This window comes from Fusarium flagelliforme, assembly GCF_020744385.1.
Source record: "Fusarium flagelliforme strain FIESC 12 MPI-CAGE-AA-0113 chromosome Unknown B0J16scaffold_5, whole genome shotgun sequence".
In the NCBI taxonomy this organism is placed as follows: Eukaryota; Fungi; Ascomycota; class Sordariomycetes; order Hypocreales; family Nectriaceae; genus Fusarium; species Fusarium flagelliforme.
This window is the reverse complement of record NW_025763507.1, coordinates 2361841-2378269: the sequence shown is the minus strand read 5'-3', so window position 1 is coordinate 2378269 and position 16429 is coordinate 2361841. Positions and strand designations below refer to the sequence as shown.

General features: G+C 47.8%; 6 protein-coding genes and 1 non-coding gene across 7 annotated transcripts; 1 reads left to right on the top strand and 6 right to left on the bottom strand.

Moving 5' to 3' along the window:
* Positions 1 to 32: 32 nt before the first annotated feature.
* On the bottom strand, positions 33 to 540 carry B0J16DRAFT_160216 (uncharacterized protein). Its single transcript, XM_046122189.1, has one exon. It carries the CDS (start codon positions 401 to 403, stop codon positions 74 to 76), a length of 330 nt encoding a protein of 109 aa, XP_045981465.1. The 5' UTR covers positions 404 to 540; the 3' UTR covers positions 33 to 73.
* Positions 541 to 5216: 4676 nt separating this feature from the next.
* Positions 5217 to 5300, bottom strand: B0J16DRAFT_t172. The gene has a single exon. It is a non-coding gene; the product is annotated as a tRNA-Asn (tRNA).
* A 78-nt stretch (positions 5301 to 5378) lies between these two features.
* B0J16DRAFT_345201 (cytidine deaminase-like protein) lies at positions 5379 to 6452 on the bottom strand. Its single transcript, XM_046128239.1, has one exon. The coding sequence runs from the start codon at positions 6211 to 6213 to the stop codon at positions 5692 to 5694; it is 522 nt and encodes a 173-aa protein (XP_045981464.1). The 5' UTR covers positions 6214 to 6452; the 3' UTR covers positions 5379 to 5691.
* Positions 6453 to 8351: 1899 nt separating this feature from the next.
* Positions 8352 to 9119, bottom strand: B0J16DRAFT_345195 (uncharacterized protein). Its single transcript, XM_046128238.1, has one exon. The coding sequence runs from the start codon at positions 8917 to 8919 to the stop codon at positions 8533 to 8535; it is 387 nt and encodes a 128-aa protein (XP_045981463.1). The 5' UTR covers positions 8920 to 9119; the 3' UTR covers positions 8352 to 8532.
* A 303-nt stretch (positions 9120 to 9422) lies between these two features.
* B0J16DRAFT_160151 (uncharacterized protein) lies at positions 9423 to 10163 on the bottom strand. Its single transcript, XM_046122188.1, has one exon. The coding sequence runs from the start codon at positions 9935 to 9937 to the stop codon at positions 9473 to 9475; it is 465 nt and encodes a 154-aa protein (XP_045981462.1). The 5' UTR covers positions 9938 to 10163; the 3' UTR covers positions 9423 to 9472.
* Positions 10164 to 12044: 1881 nt separating this feature from the next.
* On the top strand, positions 12045 to 12588 carry B0J16DRAFT_160139 (uncharacterized protein). The gene has a single exon (XM_046122187.1). The coding sequence runs from the start codon at positions 12189 to 12191 to the stop codon at positions 12495 to 12497; it is 309 nt and encodes a 102-aa protein (XP_045981461.1). The 5' UTR covers positions 12045 to 12188; the 3' UTR covers positions 12498 to 12588.
* A 2932-nt stretch (positions 12589 to 15520) lies between these two features.
* On the bottom strand, positions 15521 to 16135 carry B0J16DRAFT_416167 (uncharacterized protein). Its single transcript, XM_046133554.1, has 2 exons — positions 15671 to 16135; positions 15521 to 15625 (listed from the first exon to the last, which is right to left on the bottom strand). Exon 1 carries the CDS (start codon positions 16126 to 16128, stop codon positions 15892 to 15894), a length of 237 nt encoding a protein of 78 aa, XP_045981460.1. The 5' UTR covers positions 16129 to 16135; the 3' UTR covers positions 15521 to 15625; positions 15671 to 15891.
* Positions 16136 to 16429: the final 294 nt, after the last annotated feature.

The following is a 16429-nucleotide window of genomic DNA, read 5'->3' as shown; positions in this document are numbered from 1 at the left end:
AGGGGACCCCTGTAAATCTCCAGATCCATTCCGACCTGGAGACTCAACCTATCAAACAATCAATTGTTTTTCATCATTCGCGGACAAGCAGTAACTCTTTATCATGGAGGCATTTCCTTGGTCTTGACGACCTAGGCCGTCGTCTCATCCAAATTTCATCTTGAATTTGCATTGATAGCAATCCATCAATCAGGTAGGGAAGCCGCCGGTGCCCCTCTTTTGCTAAGATGGGCAAGAGAAAGCATGCAGGCAACATCTGGTACGACTTGGAGCGGCAACTTCTCAAGCATTGCAGGGCAGCGCAGCGCAGGACAGGACAGGACAGGACAACACAGCAGACCTCTAGAGCACAGCGTCCTCTCACGCAGCTAGGTAGTGCACTAGAGAATAGGCACCACGACATGATATGCTCGATCCAGTTGCGTTGGGTATAATTGAAACAAAAGACTGGCCGGTGCCTTACATCTCAATCTGCGCGCCTAACACAGCATCTTTCCAAGAAGCATCACGATGCTCCTTTCTCAGGCACTGTAAAAGGGGGTTCTGTACTCTACAGTGGGTGTGCACTGAAGCTGTAGAGACATTTCATAAAGTCGATTGCAATGCAATACAAAGCGAGCTGTCGAGCCTCTAGGTATCAAAATACAGACAGACAGACAGACAGAGTCGATCTGCGAGATGAAGGAGGATGAAAGCTTATGGTTGGGGAAACGAAGCATGGGGGGCTTGAGCAAGCGCTTGTATGCTAACATCGATTGGCCAGAGCTAGCCACCCCGCTTGCCAAAGATGTGCTACAGCTTGTTTCTCGGCGCTTATTGGATATGCTAGCTCATCGGGACGGGCCAATAAGCCGGCCGATCACCTTTGTTGCAGGGACTTAATCGCCCTCTCCTTCCCGTCCCGCTAGCGAAGAGGGTCCGTACCCACATTATTCTAACGGAAAGAGCAGAGAGCTTTAGTACCTACCCGACCTATCTATATCAACCAAGTCTCTGAAATCAGAGCATCACGCTGTTGCTTGGCGGCAATATCGAATCATGACAGAAATTGGATAGGGCTTCTTTGGACTAGACTTAATTATCAATGTCGCTCGGAATTTCAAGTTATTTCGGTTCCCACCCAGTGTTCTTTAAGCATGGGCTGATATCTAGATAGATAGCTGTGAGTAGCACTGCACTTACACGCTCCACTTTTGACCTCATTCGACAAAGGGAAAGAGAGTCTGGATGTGAATCTTTTCACGCCCAACAGTTAACTTAATTAGCACCTGCCTTGTGTACTTCGTCAAGACTCACCGTGTACAGTATTCGTAGAGGAGACAGGACAGGCCAGGCATCTAATTGTGTCGTCGCCTTCCATCCTTAAACTCATGTTGGAGTGTGGATCTCTCTTTCCTCTCCACCTGCATACACGATTTCTTCTTTACTTTTTCCCGTGCCCCTGGTCACTCCCGTTCCAGTGTAACCTCACCCACACACAGCGCCAGCCTAGATGCCTTTCTACCGTGAATATCTCCAGTATTGTACCTAGTGGAGGGCAACAATCATCTCTGTTCCGAACTTCAACATTGCGTCTTTCAGCAACCCTCCAATGACTTGGGTCACCTCTGATACACGTCAGCTTGCTTGTCCTATCAACGCATGCGGAGTTTTGCCTTGAGAGACTGCTAAAATCGGAGATACTCTATCAGACAGTGAGCATGGCTTTGGTAGTTGGTCGTTTGTTGGTCCTCGAACTAGCTGCTTATTTCTTTAATTAGATCTGCCAAGTTCGCGTGGGGTCGCAGGTGAAATATTCACCCCAGATACTCAATTGATGGCATTTCGATACCCGCAAACAATAAGCATATGTAGCGATTACAACTGCGGTTGTCGTTCCAAGCTATTCGACGAGCCTTATTTATGCAGCAGCCCCTTGCGGCCCCTCTGAACTCGACTGATGCGAGAGAGAGAGAAGAAAAGAGGCTTTCCCTCGTCCCTGAATCCCCGTTAGAGCCTTTCTTCCGATGTTTGTCTCAGAAGCACGCGGCCAATCCAGGCAACTCGAATTGCTTATTCAGATTTAGCATCCCTACTTGAAGAGCAGGCTCCCTGTCATATATGCACACTGGCATCTCCAGTCTCTTCCTAGGCACGCGCTTCGAGTCCAACAAGCGCCTCTACCTAGCAAAGATTCGGCTAGGAGCAAATGTTTGCAGCATATGCTGTTCACGTTCACTGCGCCTCTTCCAATTGAGTAGACTTGCCTCACTCTCCTCGGTTCCGATGGACAGGTTCTATGTATGCATATTCTACCAGCCGGGTACATCACGGGTAGCGATTGGACGAAGTCTCGCTATCGAATGCATGTACAGGAAGTACTAAGGACTGTCAGATCACTCTCAATCACATTGGGGTGCCTTCAAGCCGTATTGTTTTACTGATGCATCACAGGCTGGTGCCTGTATGCTTTGGGACTGATATCGAGATGCAGATATGAACAGACTACTCCGCAATGTGACTGGGTTTGGGCGCCACTGATCAAAAACCCTTTCCGACTTATTCGCAACTTCATTATCCCGGCCAGCTAAATGGACCTGGCCCTGGCATGTCTGGCCTCATAACCCAGGTTACCCCAGGACTGTCTCAATCCTTTATCAGGGTTTGCTGCAGCCTCACACTGGTTGCGTCTCTTCTTTTCTATTTCATGGGAGCGGATAACTGCAGACTCATGATGAGAAAGACACTCCACCTTCCTGGCAGTTGCAGCTCGTTTATGTCGTCCTACACAATTCACCTTCGTAGTCTTCAATAACAGCTTGACTCGCCACTTCAGACTTTTTGGGCGGATAAATCAATGCACTAACCTGCGATTTCATCACAATATTTCCCCTGGTGATCGTAACAGGCTGTCCCTAGTTGAGGGACATTCTTGAACCGGCCATAAGGGCTCCGCTCGTCTCTTTCGCGCATTTGATATGCCAACTGGGGTATTGGCACGCCATGGTATAAGCTGCGGCCCAAACCGCGGCCAAGCTGATGGATGGCAACTATCACATTAATAACGCCACGCTTGGAAAGCCTCCGATTGTCTTTTTACCGTTTGTCATTATTTCGGTCACAGACTGGCGGCCGCCTTTCTACACCAGATCGGCCAGGGATGAAACCCGCATTTAAGATTGGTGCATGCAACATCGTACGCGATTGGTAGCGATATCGTTTTGGTGCCTATCAAAACTTCATTCGGCCTCGTTAACCAAGACCTCAGCTTCGAGGACTCGACCTCATTAATGACAAAGGATGTGAATTATTAGGTCAGTTTCAATATCTCCCTGCTAAGTCCAGAGCTTGGTTAGGTTGCATTCCTAGAACGGCGGAAACTACCATAAAAGACTTCTGATCCAACTGCAGTTACCAATGAAGAATGTATCAGCTAAGAGCTCAAGCATGACTGCCACTAACATAATACTATTCTTATTGGTGAGTTAGTGACAATCCCAATCCCGGAACTGTCGGCAACAGTAAACATGACTCGACGTCCTTTATAGCAGGATATCGTTGATAGGAAGACATTGCGCCATATATATATACTCGATGGCCACTTCGAAAACTTACCTAGCCGAGTGGTAGATGTGACAAGTTAAGAGTCAATAACGTCCCGTGAAAGGGTAACAGTTAGTATTAGAAATCAAACACTCATCTTACTTAGTCCCTATTCCGGTACCGTTATCGACGATGATACTTCTGTCACATTCGACTCAATACCCGTGAAATACCTTGCATCGCCGTCCATCAATTCGCGTGGCTTCAGGCTTCCCCGCAATTAGATCATACCATTCAAGAGGATCTCACAGATAGATCAATATCTCATTGCCAGCAGTTTTGAGTATAACCCCTTCTCGAGACGTTGACAATGCATATAATACAATACATTCTGCACATTGCAGCATGAAGCTGCAGTAAAGAATATTGAATATGACTTGTTTTGAGCGTCATCCAATTGGATTAAACCCGACTCCGCGGTGGATTCGATATTGTGCATGAAAGGAGTGTGGGTGCCATGGATAGATAGTCAGAGCCTCGACTCAACTCAATCCATACGGATGAGAGGAAGAAGATCTCGAATTTGTAAAGATCTTACATGCGGGGGCGACTCCCAATGGCGGACGTTCTACGCTGGCCATTCTCATAGCCATGTCTCAGATTGAGCCTTCGTATTATGCACATGATAACGTGGGAATAAATAGTGTAAGTGGACTGGTCTCCAATAGATGTTTTAAGTGATGCAAGATACCCAAGATGGAAGCTTGACGTGGAACTGCATATTTATTATTGGGTCTTCATGCAGTCGCATCAGAGATGACTGGTCCTTGATGGCAGAAGTGAGTGCCTCGGATCTTGTTAATAGCATAGCCTCTCTTCTCCTTTTGTGTGTTGGTTTGAGCTGTGTACTTTCGACCGCGTCTTTGGGGGGAGTGGTTAATTTTTCATAAAAGCACAGTCAGATATTTGATTCAGGACAGAGGTATTAGATCAACGCCTGAGAATTAAATGTCGAATTGGCTTCATAGCTCCTTTGTATGTATGAGGTTCCGCGTGGTGTTTTGCATTTAGATGGGCTACAGATATTCTCCGTGACAAGCTTTGCTACCGTAAGAATGAGCCTTACGTAGTATTACCAGACTTCTTATAGACTTATCTGGCCTTTGCTAATCTTTTGAAGAATTGTCACGTCCTTAAGCATCGCAGTTGTCGAGCTAGCTGATAGTATACCAAGATAAGCCAAGACAGGTTATCAAAGTCACCCTGCCAGAAAGAAGCCAGAGAGGGTCTTTTAATGACATACAGTAACCTTGACAGCCCAAACCAAAACCAGTTGGGTTCGCACGCTTGTAAACTACTCAAACATGTTGCCTGGGTACTAAGATATATGGGATGACCTACAACTGAGCGTGCTCAAGCCTAGAAAGACCCCGCGCTTTCCCCGTATCTGCATCGCAGGGTCTTGATTGCATACGATAGTAATGCCTAATATCATTCAAGTCACATATGGCAAGATGATCTAATTGTCACTCTTGTAAGGGTTCAGCAGTTGGTTACTTGACTTGTGCTAAACGACAGCAGAATGACACATCCGTATTAATAACGAGCGTATTGTTAATTCAAAAGATAGGTAATTACAGTAAACTAGGTATGTATGTATGTATGTATCATCAGTAGTAAAAGCAAAAAATTAACTCCCCCGGGAAGGCTCGAACTTCCGATCTCCCGATTGTCTATGAATAACAGTCGGACGCTTTAGCCAACTAAGCCACAGGGGATAGCTGATTGGATGATAAGTAGTTCACACAATACAAACTATATTGGACTTCTCTATTGTTTTTCCCTCAGTTTTGCATATCGGGATTAGTTTTCGTGACATATTCCTTTGGATTGTATTAGATTGTATGTATCTCGTCTGTTATGTTTCTCTACGCTAAGATTGGACTGTTGTTGCGATGCTCTGGTCTGGCGTCTAGGTCAACCAACCAGTCAGAGATTATCACTTGAAAGACTACCACACATCTAACATTGAATTCCCCTTGTCAGCTCACTCTTTTTCCTTGTTTGCCTTAATACATGATCCCATACAAGGCTCATATTCATTTACCCAGCTACCCTCAAACCTCCACTATCCTCATCTCAATATCACAACACCCAACCCTCCACGACTCAAGCCTGAGACTTGGACTTGAACCCTTGTCCGGTCCAATTCTCAACATGAAACTGATAAATCTCTTTAGCCAAGTCCTCCACAGGTCCTTTGACCTCAATTCTAGGAGCAACTTCATTGATACTCAATGGTGCAACCGGTCCCTTGACTCCAAATTCGTCCTTCCATGCTTCCAACTGCTTCGTTGAGGAAACATACACGATCCTTCCAAGTCCACACCACGCATGAGCAGCAGAACACATCGCACAATGCTCTCCACTTGTGTACACGGTGGACTTAGCGCGCTCTTCGGCGCTGAGGTTGAGCTGTGCCCACCGTGCAAGGGTGAACTCTGGGTGCAAAGTTGCATCAGGGCGGCCATCGCCGTTGGCACCTGTGACGGTGCGGTTACGGTCCGTTTGAAGGACTCTGTTGTCTGAAGATACGAGGACAGAGCCGAAAGGGGCGTCGCCTGCTTTGAGAGCCTCATGGGCGAGTGAGACGGCGAGGCGGAGATGTTCGCGATCTTGTTCGTTGACCATTATGACAATGCTTCTGTCTGTTCGCTCTTTCTCGGACCTTTATTGAGGTGTTGTTTTTATAGTTTATGTTTATGGTTCAAGATTGAGTTGAGTTGTAAGAGTTGAGTGAATCCCAGATTTCCCGATGCCTTATCAAGTTCGTGATGCGGGGAAGATGATGATGACAATTCCACATTCGGCTCAGGTTCATCTCATAACCCTACAGCAACTTTCCGTCTATGATACCGAATATGAGTGAGGTTTTGCTAGTCCAAGTCATGAATGAAGTCTCAAGCTAAAGACTTAAAGTCAGGGAGATGGAGATTGTACAATGAGCATTGCCACCGAATGCCTTAACTCATGAATGAATAAGCCCCTGAGCTATGCGTTCATACTATCACAAGCTCTCCATCACAGCATTTCCTTATACACATACCCTAGTTATTCCAGTTTGGGTTCTATGAAGCTTTATCATCAGCAGCCCCACGGATCCCGGAGAATCACGAGAAAGCATCATGGATTCAGTTGAAGCCATTGTTTCTCGTAAACATTATCTGAAATCCAAAGACGCAACAGCTCCGTGAGCATTGGTAGCAGACTAGTCGATACCAATACCATGTTATAGTTTTGCGTGAGACATAGAGAAGGTAGTGACTTCGTCGTCCATGTCCAGTGTCTTAAGACGAGCAGAAACTTGCACAGAACATGGCTTGACATATAAAACAGATTCCAAAACAGAAACCTGGAGAAACTCCGCTCTCATTGGATCATACTTTATTGTTGTCGCGAGATATCAGTTGCCAAGTGTCTAAATGAACTGACAAGGAAACATGTCCGCCAACAAGGTTCAAGCTTGTTCATACGGGAAGTAACGTAGCCAGTTGTTTTTCTCCATGTTGTTTTCTTGTCTTGAAGTCGTTTTAATAGCAGTGTTGCCATTAGCCACTTGCGGAGGGCAGGAGTGAGTATGCCAGCATCGTTTCTGTGCAAGAGTCAATACTGCTGTGACATACCCACTCATTCCCAATCTCTCTTAAACCCTCATCACTTGTAATAGACTTACTTTACTTCGTTCTTCGCCTTTCATGTTGGTGTTAGATGGCAGTATCCAAATGCCCAGCAAAACGAAGCATCCAGCCCCTTTTCTTTCAAGCTCACAAACACCACATCCTATTTTGCCCTGGACAGTATATCGGACGTTCTACCTACTGGCTCTACTCTATTTTACTCGATCCTACTTTTGTTACATCTGCTTTGACTTTCTGTTCCAATGTATGCACGCTATGCTTCACGATCTTGGATAGCACCACTCCTTCAACTCCCAACTCTAGTACAGTTCTATCCGAAACCTAACACTTTGAAACACATTTCAAGTGAATCTAGTGGTATAAGCTCCCGTTTCAACTCCCCTAGTTCGCTCTGTGTTGGTTCCCGAGTCAAACCTTAGGCTATTAACCCGACAATAGCAGTCGAAACAATGCAATTTAAACTCATAAGCCACAGGACAAACTAACTTAACTGAGCTTTCTCTTGGACCAACAAAAGCGATAACCTTTCATTCTCGCTTCTTTCGCGATTTGGCTTCTCGCGACTGTATTCAATTATAGGTTCCCCAACCGTGCTTTGCGCCCGTTTGATTACACTACACCAACACGATACCTCCCGTACAAGGACAAAGCCATGATTATATCAACACCCATCTTAACTCTCAATATAGCTCTCCACGTGAATTTTCTTTGTCTCTTATCGCCGATTCAAAGGATACATTTCGAGTTTGAGCTGCACCTCACCGCCCTCGCGACCCCACGGTAAAGGCGTCAGGACGGTCCATGTGACAAAGCTGCTTGACTTGAAGCCCGCGGCACGGGACGGTACCACGGGCCAAGCTAGAAAACAAAGAGCGACCTTATTGTCGCCAGCATTCGATAGATATTCGTTAATGGTTGATGCTTATTGGTAGATAGCAAAGTTGTAGCACACGCTTTTAAGAGCTTGGAGCTGGGCGCTTCATTGTTGCCAAGATTGCTTTGCTTGCACACAAGGTTAGGGATAACATGGTCAACGTTCAGAGGGTCAAAAGACCATGTCAGCCTCCAGTCACGAGAGGACAGGTTCATATCACATGAATGAGAGACAAGAGTTTGTATGTTTTGAGATGTATGCCAAGTATGATTGTTGATGCTAACTAAGAGGGTATCTCGAAAATCAAGGCAGGCACAAGGCCGCCAAACTATCCTAAGGTATCTAAATGTCCATGCTATGTCGCCGTTAACCATGCAATGCTGTGTGGGTGCAATTCCTATGCCCTAATGTCCTGTTCCCAAGTGTGCACCAGCTAATTCATCCCAGTGATGGGAGGCTGATGCGAAAACCTGTACTGTATCCAGTGTCCCATGCCCTAATGATGCAAGCCAAAGACCATGCAATAAATAAGATAAACTCCATCCATGTATGATATCCACCCAAATGGTGGTGTGCGAAAATGAAAACAAGATTAAACAGGATAGGCTCGGTGAGCCGAAGATAAAATGTCGGCTTCATAAAAGCCTCAACAGAAACGAATAGATTGATGCGACGTACGCGCAAGCGGATAATGAGGGATTCTTGGCCGGGCCGCAATGCGGGGGAGGAAGACCAACGGTAGATGGCCGAACTCGCCGACGGACCGAAGAAGTAGAAGGTGTCAAGATGGGGGATGAGGGCTTCCATACAGCCGGTCCGGGTCATGGCAACGTTTCTCAAGAATTAAGAGAAAGGTTCGGCCGCGATCGGGAACTATAGATGGATGATGGTTGTTGATTGTTGTTGTTGTTGTCATTCATTCCTCAGTCTTGGCCTCTTCTGTTCTGACTCATTCTTGGTTGGGTAACCCCCACCCCCACCTCTGATTTGCTAGGTCCAAAGGCAGTCTACCCATGGCGTCATCGACCAAGGTTGTAGTGGTGTAGTCGCCTACCGAAAATGAAGCCGGCGGTTACAAGTCGATCCCGAGGGTAGCTGATTAAGGTTGCCATTTTAGTGAGTGACAGTTTGTTGTGTGGTTCGGAAAGATGTCCATCTCCAAATGATGGAATAGTGGTGTAGGATGATCTGGCATGTGCGTTTATTGTTGCGCACATGCGAATGTTGTTGTGTGGGGTATCATGGGGGTATCATATTGCCATGTAATGCAAAAAGCAGCCTGGACTATTGTTAGTGAATGATAATGTGTTTTGATGTTGTGTGTAAACATACGCTATCATGAAATCGTAACAGTCATTAAGAAGATCCCAAAGCTTGTTTACTCAACAGCCTCCTCATCGATGGAGGTGAGCTTGGTCTTGGGGCTCTTCTTGTGAGAACTGCTACGGCGCTGCTTTCGTGCGGCGGCACGTCGACGCTCCTTCTCGAGGGTAACAACGCGAAGGCACTCGCGCTGGATGGCAGCCTGGCGTTCGCGCTCAGCCTGGAGAAGCTCAAAGTCGGAGATGACGTTGGGAGGTGAAGCCATAGCACCGGGAGAAGAGCTACCGGCACTGGAGACGCTCTGAGCATCGTCGTCGAAGGGATCGGAGAGGAACAAGTCGTCGTCGGAGAGATAAGAAGTGGGTCGTTCCTCACGATCAGACTCGGAGAGAGAGTCACGTCGGGGCCATGAGGGGAAAGCGCAGGCGGAATCCTGAGATCGGTAGATGTTGCGGGACGCGATGTCCATGGGCGCAGAGGAAGCGCACATGGAGCTGATGGAGCTGTATGAACCGAACATTGTTGCGGTGATTGTGGTGATAGGCGAGGTGTTTGTCGTGAATGAAGCTCAAAGAGCTGTAGCTGTTGCTAAATAGCAAGTAGTAAAGTGTTGATCACTTGAAGTTCTTTGTTGTTAACGGCAGATAAATGGATCCTTGAGACGAAAACCTGGGGATGCGGGTAGATATAAATGAATGAAGCAAGACGGGCAGGCAGCCAGCTAAGGGAGGCCAGGGGCGTGTGAGATGAGATTTGATCGGGTTTCTGGGTGTGGAATGGATGATTTGCAATGTGCTGGGGGTGAGGAGGGGGTGCGGTACGGTAGAAAAGTAAAGAGGTGGGGTGCGACCGAGAACGGGTGCGAGTGCGGGTCCAAGGGTCTTCTTTCCTCGTCTTCTCTGTCGGTCTCCGGGAAAGAGGGTGACTGCTGAATTCTACCGAGGTGCTGTTCGGTGCGGTAGGCGCAGGGCAATGTGGGGTGAGGTTCAAGAAAGAGGGGGCGTGGTGAAAGAAGAGAAGGAGCGGTGGGAACTTCGAGTCAGAGGGAAAATCAGGGCGATACAGCGGCTAAGAGGGCGACGGAGCGGATACAACGCCTCTCAGGGGGGGTGGCCGAAGCGGATCCGTGGGGAGGGAACGAGAACAACAAGGAAAAGAAGAGTCAGAGATACGGTAAGTTTATGGGTCTGTACCTGTTCTCTATCAAAGAATTCGCCAAGAAGCCTTTTTTCCTTTCCTTTGGAGGTGAAGGAGCTTATCGCGCTCGGGACAAATAGTCCAAAGAGCCGAGATCTGGCCGTACAGTACAGACAAGGCCGAATTATTCCAGAATCAGGTTTCTAACAAAAGATGGAAAATGAAATAGCGGAGAGACGAAAATACCAAAGCTCGTAATGGATGGTTACTCGCGTTTGTTGTTGTGTTGTGTTGCCGGCGGTGTTTGAGCTGAGCAGAGCTGAGCTGTGCCGTAAGTCTAGTATAAACTTGCTTTGTAAAGGTGACGAGAGACGAGACGATCACTGATGCTGATGCTGATACCGATACTGCCACCGACACTGTAAAAAAAGGAAATTGGTGAGATAAGCAAAGCTTCATATGGACGACAGCATTTACGGATACGTTACAAGCGACAGATCAACAATAGCACAGCACCGCCGTATTGGACCAAACCGGGCATCACTCCAAGACAGTCTGCTCCCGTCCAAGACATATCCAAACCTGTTTGCTGGCAATGATTTGATCGCTTTTGATCTCGTCTTTTGCCCTCCATGTCTTGTGGCTTGTTTTCGTAATCCGGGGTAACTTAAGGAGAAAACGCCTCCCCCAGGCTGGGCGTGCACCACAGTACAGTGCTGTAATCCATCCATGGCACGAATAGCAACCGCAATGTCAATTACAGTGCTGGCATTCGCTGTCATGGTCTGAATCACAGGCTTGCGCCTCCCCTCCCGAGGGTCAAACTACCAAATCACGGGCTGCGCGCGGCGGCAATGGGACACAAGTCACAATCACAGTCATCAACATCAACAGACTGGGAGTCACAAGCAGCTCGTAGCTGTAGCTGTAGCCTTGAGGCATTGCCAGAACCGCCCAGGCTAACGAACCGGATAGGCTTATTAACCATAAATAAGTATCTTGATTACGGCATGTCAGCGAAACAATCCAATCCAGTACAATACGATACGACACAATGTGATGGCAAATACGATATGATTGATACATGTACTGTACTGTACGGTACGAGTGAATCATTGACTGGCCATGCGTTATTGAAGCGTTATTGGTGCTGCTGTAACGAGTCCGGTCACCGTTTGTGCCTCCCCATGAAATGGATGATCCCTCGTCGCATTCATTCATTCATTCATTTATTCAGTTTGTCGCATTCGTTTCTTTTTGCTACTGTACTATATTATTCAGGACCAACGCCATTCGCTTACGGTTTGCTCGTCCTTTGTGATCATTCAAGTTTGTCTCACCTGTAATCTATCGCATCTGATTTGGCTGGATTGGATTGCTTTTTGTGTCTTTCCTCTCTCCTCTTCCGTCAAGTCAGGTCTCTATGTTGTCTCCCCCACGCCCTCAGTCACTCTCTCCCTTCCTTTCAGGCCTTGGGGGCTGTTCTTCTCAGTGCCCAACACATCCAAAATCGGTCCCTGGCCTGGCCTGGCCTGGCCCTCGGGCTCGTTCTGCCCTGGCATAGGTACGCTACCGTCAAGCCTTCAGGTCGGGTCGGGTAAGTGTAAGTTTCTGATAGCCGCACACCACACCATATGCAATCCGCAGGGCTGCTAATTAACTTTCTTCTCTTTTCGCATCTTGGTTGTCTCTTTTTTCCTTTCTGGGAAGGAAGGGAAGGCATCGCGGGATTGCGGTGCGGGATTGGTTTCTTCCCTGAAGGTAAGGGCCAAGAAGAGATGCGATGCGATGCAGCGATGCGATCCAATGCAGGTGGTAGGGAAGGACTCGCATCTCTGACCGCTCCCTTGAGGAGGAGGTATTTACATTTCTATTTGCTGGATACGTGCTTGATGGTGTTGTGTTGTTCCTCCCCATTCGTCTGCAGTTGGTTAATTATTTAACCACCGAGGAGTCATTACAGCAATCGGTTGGGGCTGCCATCTTGCAGCGAGACTGTCCGATTCAGCAGCGCCTCTCGACTACTAATGTATGTTACGGGAAGCTCACGGGAGGATATTGGATTTCACCGCCGGTCAACGGCATAAGCAACAACCACTCAGCCGTTGTTTACGGTTCGCCTAGGATGAATGTTATCTCAGCTCTACTCGGGCCTTCATCCGCCGACGTGACTATCCCCTCCAATCCAGAAGCTCACCAAAAGTCAAAAATCCCCCAGGCTCCCAGTAGCCCTAACCCCCAATTCCGCCATTCGATCCCATGTGGTGGTCTAGGGTTCTGGCTCAAGAATAGAATTGATCAATCTCATCTCGGACCGAGCATTCTACCCTGCAGTTCCAGCACTGGCCCGTTTAGCCTAGAGGAACCTTAGCTTGCGAGCTTCCGTTTTCCAATCCCAGGCCGGAACCAAAGTACAGGGGGCTACTAAGTTTCCCCTTTCGTCCAGGTGTCTTGAGCGCACGAATCGCAGCTCTTGACACTCCTCACCGCTAGCTGGCATGGATATCGATATCGGTAGCCAATCACGGCATTCTCTTTCTTCTCCGCGATGTCTTGGCTGTTATGAATCTCGGTCGTACAAATGCAGGGTTTTTATCCTGGCTTTGCCCTTGGCCCTTGCCCTTGACAATGAATGCAGCACATTCTGTCAAATTTTAAAATACGGTAGTAATAACTAAATTCCAATTACAGGAATATCAAGGAACAATGACTTAATTCTCTCACTTGGTAAAAGTCTCCGCTTCAATATTTCGAACACGTGCAAAACCTTGTGAAATCTCTGATAAGATATCCATTCCTCTCCACATGCGATACGCCGGCGCACGCTACGGAGGGGCGTCTCCACTACCGGAGCCGCATCTGCGGCGTTTCTCTCCACCCTGTGCTGTGGCGGTCCTCCCTTCCGTTGCCCTTTCGGCCGTTTTGTTCTCTATCGTGTTTTTTTTATCGTGACTTCACCCCTCGCAGGTCTCTAGGCATTGGTCCGGCTGGCTACATCGGCCTGAATCAATGACTCTCCCCTCGGCGCTTGTCTCGCTTGATAGTAATCCGAAGGAGTTGTTTTCGATACGTCGAAAACAGGAGAAATAGACAAAAGCATACCTACTGTATGCGAGGGTACAGTCAATCAATCAATCATCTGAGGGGTTGAATTGAAGTGATTGGTGAATATGATTGTCAGATGTTCTCGTCTCGAGGTATCTGAGACAGCTTCAAGAGCTTCTCCGCATTTTGGCTGAGAAATGATCTGCAGTTCCAGCCCCGAGCCGATTGCCATCCGAGAGAGGTCTGGAGCTACGGATACAGTACAGCACAGCTGTTACTGTATGTAGGTTACAGATGCACAAAGGGGCTTTTGCTCCTGACGCAGCAGCCCAGAACGTTGTCTGATCTGCTTATCACATTCTGGACGACTGGACCGCTCTGATATTCATGATTGACGGTCTGGCCCGTCGCTAACTGGACAACCCTACAAACGTGCTTGGCTGTCTGGATTCAGAACACCTGCAAGCGTGTTGATCGCGTCAGATAACAGTGGTTCTGGTCTTGACTCTCAACCAACCGATAGCGATATGGCAATGCCGAAAAGACCCTGCGTATTCCACAGTACCACTCCACCTTTATCCGCAGTGTTTGAGGACAGTAAAGACCCGGCGGTCAAGCCAAGTTTGAACATCGGCGTCTACGAAGATCTATCTATCTAATCAGCTCGAAACCTCCACAGTATCTCCAGTCTGCGGCGGGAATAATTCGTGATATGACTCAAAAACTGGGTATCAGGGTCCTCTTTCTCCACGACTCTTGCGCCATTTTGATCGACATCGTCATCGAAGATATGGAAATTCATGCAAAAACTCCATTTTCCTCCGACTTTATCTGTGATACAGCGTACATGCCTCCACCGCCACCTCTCGATACTATGGAAATCTCTCCAGCCACACCTGGCACTCCATATTTTTCCGCACAATGCCGGGTCTGGGGAAACACCAACTTTACCTTACTCGCCAAAGTGGTCGATTAGAATGCTTCCGTGCTTCTTGACAGGGAAGATTCCATGGAAGAATTCTCTCATCTTACCTAAGGTATTCTCCGCCTCGGCACAACTTGCAATTGTATCGCATCGCAATCCAAACACCCGAGTTAATCTCGCTTCGGTGGGGCTCTTCCGTCTACAGATTATACAGTGAGGAAAACTACAGTACTATCCCTACAGCGGACCGCGCGCCTGGGTTCAGTCCCGGTTGGTTGACAAGCTCACCTCAAGTTCCAGGTTTCTTTCTAAAGCTTTGGGCAAATCAGTTGAAATTACAGTCCAGTCTCATACCAGGGGAGGGGGTAAGTTACTACAAAGTGTCCGTGTCAACCCTCACGGTTCACCGTTATGCTCTGGGGAATTGGAACAAATAAACTTTGATATTGGCATAATGCTGGTAATATCGGACCCAATGCTGCGTCTAGATGAGTAAGAGGCCAAGGAAGTAAACGTCATCATACACAGAGAATGTCACCCGAATTGAGTGTTACCCGCGGGAAGAGACAGCAGCAACTCCAACAATGTTGGAGTACGTATTGCCAAGAACCAAGACTCGTCAAAAGCTTATCAACAGAATGGATCGGATTCATGCTCTGTCTTCAGCCGTCTCGCAATACAGGCCAGCCACTACGTAGCAATCTTCGTTGTGCAACCCCTTTAACAGCGCTTGTTGTTTAACGATAAAGTTATCGGCTCGCTTGGGTATTCATCCGGCAGCAATAATTTCTCCTGTATCATAACATATTACGGATACTGCCCCTTGCCTTTGCGACGTAACCGACTCAAGACCCATGTGAAAAGACAAAGTGCTGCACGTATCCAATCCTATGGCCGGGAGCATTTGAAACTTTTTTGCTTTGGCGATTCATACAAATGTCATAACCCCGGACACGGGCTCCTGTTCCTAGCTCCCCCAACCGAATGGACGGCCAGCTACGGAACGTTGTTCCACCCTTCCGAAGGCCTGCCCTGCTCTGCCTTTCCCGGGTCACCAGCCTTTCTTTTTCCATTAGCCGCGATAGGTTTGAGGAAGGACCCCTGGAAAAAGTCAACGACGACCGCTTTGACTAAAGCCGTCTCCACTTTCTGAAGCCGTTCCTTGCCCACAGACCCGAACCAGCGGTTCTCCTCATATCCAAGGCTGGCGATGCTCATGGTTCGTCCGAATTGCTTCCTCCTGAAGCACTGGCCCCCGTCATAACGTAAGAAGGATCCCCTTAATATGGGGCATTATTCATTAAGCTAGAATAGAGCCGAAGATTGTGGCTTATCTGAGGGGCTCACTGGCCTTCTATCAGGATTTTCTAGAGCTTCCTTTTTCTTCCTTCTTGGAAGCCACCCTGAATGCTGCGCACCTTCTCTTTTGGGTTGGATGCAGAAAAGATGCAGGTGTAACTGGCTGTGGGCACTAGAAGGAACGGTAGAAGGTCCGTAGAAGACCAGCCACGATGTGTCATGAAATCAATCCAGTGTCGAATGCCAAGGTAAAGAATTCGATGCATCCTTTGCTTGAAAGATAGAATGTGTCGCTCCTGAATCATTCCTCTTACTGAGCGCAAACCTTAATTATTCACAATCCGTTCCGTCTACAACACCTCGGGCATCGTTCCGTGATACCTCGGATAAGTGGAAGCGCCTCCCGGATTGGATTGGATTTGGAACGAGTTTAGCTTCCGCGATTCCCACGTGTTTTAGGTCGCGGTTGCTATTGCGGCACTGCGGAGAGCAGATCCAGGCGAGGAAAAGGAAATTGCACAGCGTTGGTTCACCTCTTGCCTTTTTGGTACAGTAACAGTATCTTATCGGTCGGACTTTTTGCGCCATTGCCGGAACAAGACCGAG